General features: G+C 49.6%; 1 protein-coding gene across 1 annotated transcript in view; it reads left to right on the top strand.

Annotated features, from left to right (window-relative positions):
• LOC103585716 (kinesin-like protein KIF19) overlaps positions 1–4453 on the top strand; it is a 38248-nt gene that overhangs the window by 31945 nt on the left and 1850 nt on the right. Inside the window, exon 14 of the mRNA XM_008566755.1 lies at positions 329–450. Within this exon, the coding sequence (XP_008564977.1) occupies positions 329–450 (122 nt within the window). The remainder of the gene's footprint in view (positions 1–328; positions 451–4453) is intronic.

Below are 4453 nucleotides of genomic sequence, written 5' to 3'. Positions count from 1 at the left end.
GGGAGCGCCGCCGCGCTTCCCAAGCAGGGCACTATCCAGTGCGCCACCGGGCCGGCCCTGGGCTAGCCCTTTTTTTTACCTTTCTGATGATAGCCATTCTAACTGGGGTGAGATAATACCTCATTGTGGTTTTGATTTGCATTTCCGTGATGATTAATGATGCTGAGCATTTTTTCATGTGCTTGTTGGCTATTTGTGTGTTCTTTGGAGAAATGTGTATTCAGATCCTTTTCCCATTTTTAAATAGAATTATTAGAATGATACTGTCATGTTAACAAGTGATGGATGATTTGCCCATTCTAATGTCCGCTTTCTCTGGTTCCCACAGAAGGTGGCATCCCGGTGCCGGAGCCCCTGGACCAGCGGTATGGCCTGTACTGCCGGGAGCAGGGTGAGGGCACACTGGACCGCCTGCTGCTGCTGCACTCGGTGATGTCCAGCTCTCTCCGGGTGAGTCTAACCAACAACACCAGCTCACACCCGCCTTGGGTCCAGGCAGTGGCCAGCGCCATACCATTCTGCTCAGCCCTGTGCCCGGCCTGTGCTGGGCTCTTCTCTGCACTAGGCCCTGTGGCACCCACAAACCACATGCCTGGAGCCAGAAAACCAGAGTGAGGATGGAGGCTGTGCCACAGCAGGGGAGTCAGGCAGGTCTCCAAGGCTTGGCCGGAAGGTGTGGCAGAGGGAAGCATGCCTGGTGAGCCCAGGGTGGGCCTGCGTGCTGTCCAGATGCGGCAGCTCTGTTTTTCTCTCTGCTCCCTTGACACCTGTAATGCTTGACTGTTGCCAGAGATTCCACATGGGAGACAAAGAGCTGATGGGAGGAAGCCTGAGCTTCTTTGAGTGGAGGACCTTGTTGCCTTGGTGATCCGAGATGCATCTTCTGGGAAACCTCAGTGAGATAACTCGAAGTTTTAGGTCTCTCCGCAGGGGGTGTGTTCCAGGCTCCTGCTTGGAGGAATGGGCTCTGGCACTGAGTTGGGAATTCACTGGGGTAAGGGCCGTGAGGTGGGCCTGTGCATTCATGACCGGGTCTGAAGGCTGTTGTCACCTAACTCTACCATGCCCTGGACAAGGCTTGGTGTCCCCCCAGCCCATAGACCCTGTGTTTTCCCTTTTGAGAGAAGGAAGAAAAAAACCTCCAGACTTTAGCCAGGGCAGGCTAGGGTAGTTGGCCAGAAGTATGGTGTGAGGGAGGGGATTCAGGGATCTGGCTGCACATAAAGCCACTTCTTCCACCTGTGGTTGCAGAGGCAGCAGATACTGACACAGTCGGCGCCTTTGAAGACTAGGCGTTGTAGGTCTGGATAGTTCTGGGCTGGCTTTCTTGGATCTGCTGACTCAGTTCCCACTTGTACATTGGGTTCCCACTTGCAAAATGTCACTGCTGTGCTCTCCTTTCCCATTCTTCCCATATATATGTCTCTCTCTTTTTTTTTTAATAGACTTCTTTTTTAGAAAAGTTTTAGATTCACAGAAAAATTGAATGGAAAATACAGAGAGTTCCCATAAACCTTTGCCTCCCCATTATTCATCCCTCATCAGAGTGGAACATTTGTTACAATCAGTGAACCTACATCAATACATCATTATCACCCAAAGTCCATAGTTTGCATTAGGGTTCACTCTTGGTGCTGGACATTCTGTGGGTTTAAACAAAGTTATGGGGGCTGGCCCAGTGGCGCACTGCTACAGTGCGCTGCTTGGGAGCGCGGTGGCACTCCCGCCAAGGGTTCGGATCCCACATACAGACCGGCCGCTCACTGGCTGAGCGAGGTGCAGGAGCAACACCGAGGGTTGCGATCCCATTGCCGGTCCCGGTCCGGTACGGGCGTGACACTGAGGGTTGTGATCCGTTGCCGGTCACGAAAAAAGACAAAAAAAGAAAAAAAAAACCAAACAAAGTTATGATGTCATGAATCCACCATTATATTATCATATAGAGTAGTTTCACTGCCCTAAACATCCTCTGTACTCTTCCTAGTCATCCTTCCTTTCCCCTGGAAGCCTTGACAACTACTGACCCTTTTACTGTCTCTATAATGTGCCTTTTCCAGAATGTTCTATAGTTGGAATCATATACTTTTCAGACTAGCTTCTTTTTCTTAGTAATATGCAGTTAAGTTTTCTCCATGCCTTTTCATGGCTTGATAGCTCATTTCTTTTTAGCACGGAATAGTATTCCATTGTCTGGATGTACCATAGTTTATTTACCTGTTCACCTACTGGAGGACAACTTGGTCACTTCAAGTTTTTGGCAATTAAGAATAAACTGCTACAAACATCTATGTGTAGGCTTTTGTGTGGACATAACTTTTCAACTCTTTTGGGTAAATACCAAGTAAAAATTTCTGGATCATGCAGCAAGAGTATGTCTAGTTTTGTAAGAAACATCAAACTGCTTTCCAAAGTGGCTGCACCATTTCGCACCAGCGACAAATGAGAGTTCCTGTTGCCCCACACTCTTGCCTAAAACCCTTGTAATTTCCTGAGTGACAGGAGTATCTTTTGTTATAATCTCCACCCCCCCATTAATGTCCTTTTTTGATCCACAATCCAATTCAGGATCCGCATTTCATTTAGTTGTCATGTCTCCTTAATCTACCCTAATCTGGGAAGCTTTCTCAGCCTTTCTTTACTTTTCATAACTTTAACACTTGAAGAGTACTGGTCAGTTGTTTTGTCGGATTTTGGGTTCGTCTGATGTTTTCTCATGGTGAGGCTGAGGGTATGCATTTTTGGCAAGAAAACCACAGAAGTGACATTGTGTCCTTCTCGGTGCATCATGTTGGAGGTACATGGAGATGTGTCTCATTGCTGGTAGTATTAGTCTTGATCACCTGGTGGAGGTAGTGTCTGCCAGGCTTCTCTGCTTCACTCTTTTTCTTTTGTAATTAATGAGTACCTTGTGTGGGGGGGATATGTTGAGACTTTGCAAATATCCTGCTTCTCATCATTCTCTGGTGAACTCATTTTAGAGCCCATGGGTGGGTGTTGCTTGCAGCATGCAGCGGTCACCTTAGCAGGTGCCATCTCGCCCATGCCCTGTGCATGTTTAGTGTAAACTCCCACAAGTAGACATGCTGGGAGCAGGAGTGTCTTCAGAATTTTCACCAGTGTCACCAAATGGCTCTCCACAGGATCTGTACCACTTGATACACCTATCGCAATGTGCCCGTGTCCCTACCCCTTCACTCTCTCCTGTGTTATAAAGCTTTTTGATCTTTGTCAATGCAATAGGTTACTGAGAACTTCTTGGTGTGTAGATGCCCAAGTGTTAGCATTTGTGTCTCCATGACTGACTTCTAATTTGATTGAATTCAAACATATCTTTCATTGTGAATACTGCATTTTGGGGGCCCTGGGTGGAAACTATGTCTCAGGTTTCTACACTGAGGCCCACCCTGGTCTCCTCCCAATGTGCTTACACACACATGCACTCGCTTCTTGAAGGCCTCAATCACTCCGTGCAGAAACCCTAAGCTCTCACTATAGGAAGTCACCAGCGCTCCCCAAGCCATGGTTCCGTCCTGGCCCCGTGCCCTGTGGGATGCTGGAGCCAGCTTCCTTGAACTCTCCCCGGTCCCTGTCGCTGGTACTGGCCCTCTTCCTGCAGCTCTGAGCTCTCATTCTGTGCATCCTCTTACCAGGCACCTCCTCCCCATCTGCGCCATCCCTGTAAATGCTGCACTGGTGTCCAGCTAGAGTTTTCCTCTTGGCTCCTGTGGGATGGACGGAGGTTCTGGGGAGTTCGGCCCTGAACTAATGACTGACAGACATGGGTGGGAAATGCCCAGACGCCCTTGCCTCTCATCCTCTCCATGGGATGACTGGGAGGGGTGGGCTGCACAGTGACTGCATGGTGACTGCCCACAGCTCTCACTAATGCACTCTTTGTTGGCCTCCTCCCTTCCCTGCCTCACTTCCCCACCCCCACCGTGTTCCTGGGACCACCTCCCAAGTGAGCTACTTGCCTTCCTGTGTCAGAGTCAGCCTCTGAGGAGCCAAGCCTCCGCCTGCTCTTCCTGAGTCTCCATCCCCTCCCACGAAAAAGCAGGATGAAAACACTGCCGACCTCACAGGGCCGTTGTGAGGAACAAGTGCCTGACGCAGTCAGTGCCCACAGACAGGTCACCCGGAGCCTTCACCTGCTTCCCCTGGACGGGTTCCTGGGGGATCAGGCTTGAGGGGCAAGAAGACTTGGCTGATGTTGTGAAGGGGCAGAGAAAACTGCAATTGCCAGCACCCTTCTCAGTGTCACTGGGTGGCTGGAATCACACCTGGACAAACCACCTGAAGTTGGTAGGAAGGCCCTAAACACAAACTTGAGTGAAAACTGGTAATTGTGGAACCTCTGTCTAAGGAAATCTGAGGTCCCTGGTCTGGTCTAGGCTTCCTGTGACCCGCTTGCTAAGCAGGATTTTTTCTCCATTTATCTATTTTTTTGTGTGTA

This window comes from Galeopterus variegatus, unplaced genomic scaffold, assembly GCF_000696425.1.
Source record: "Galeopterus variegatus unplaced genomic scaffold, G_variegatus-3.0.2 Scaffold267, whole genome shotgun sequence".
Classification (NCBI taxonomy): domain Eukaryota; kingdom Metazoa; phylum Chordata; class Mammalia; order Dermoptera; family Cynocephalidae; genus Galeopterus; species Galeopterus variegatus.
This window is presented reverse-complemented; position numbering and strand designations above follow the sequence as displayed.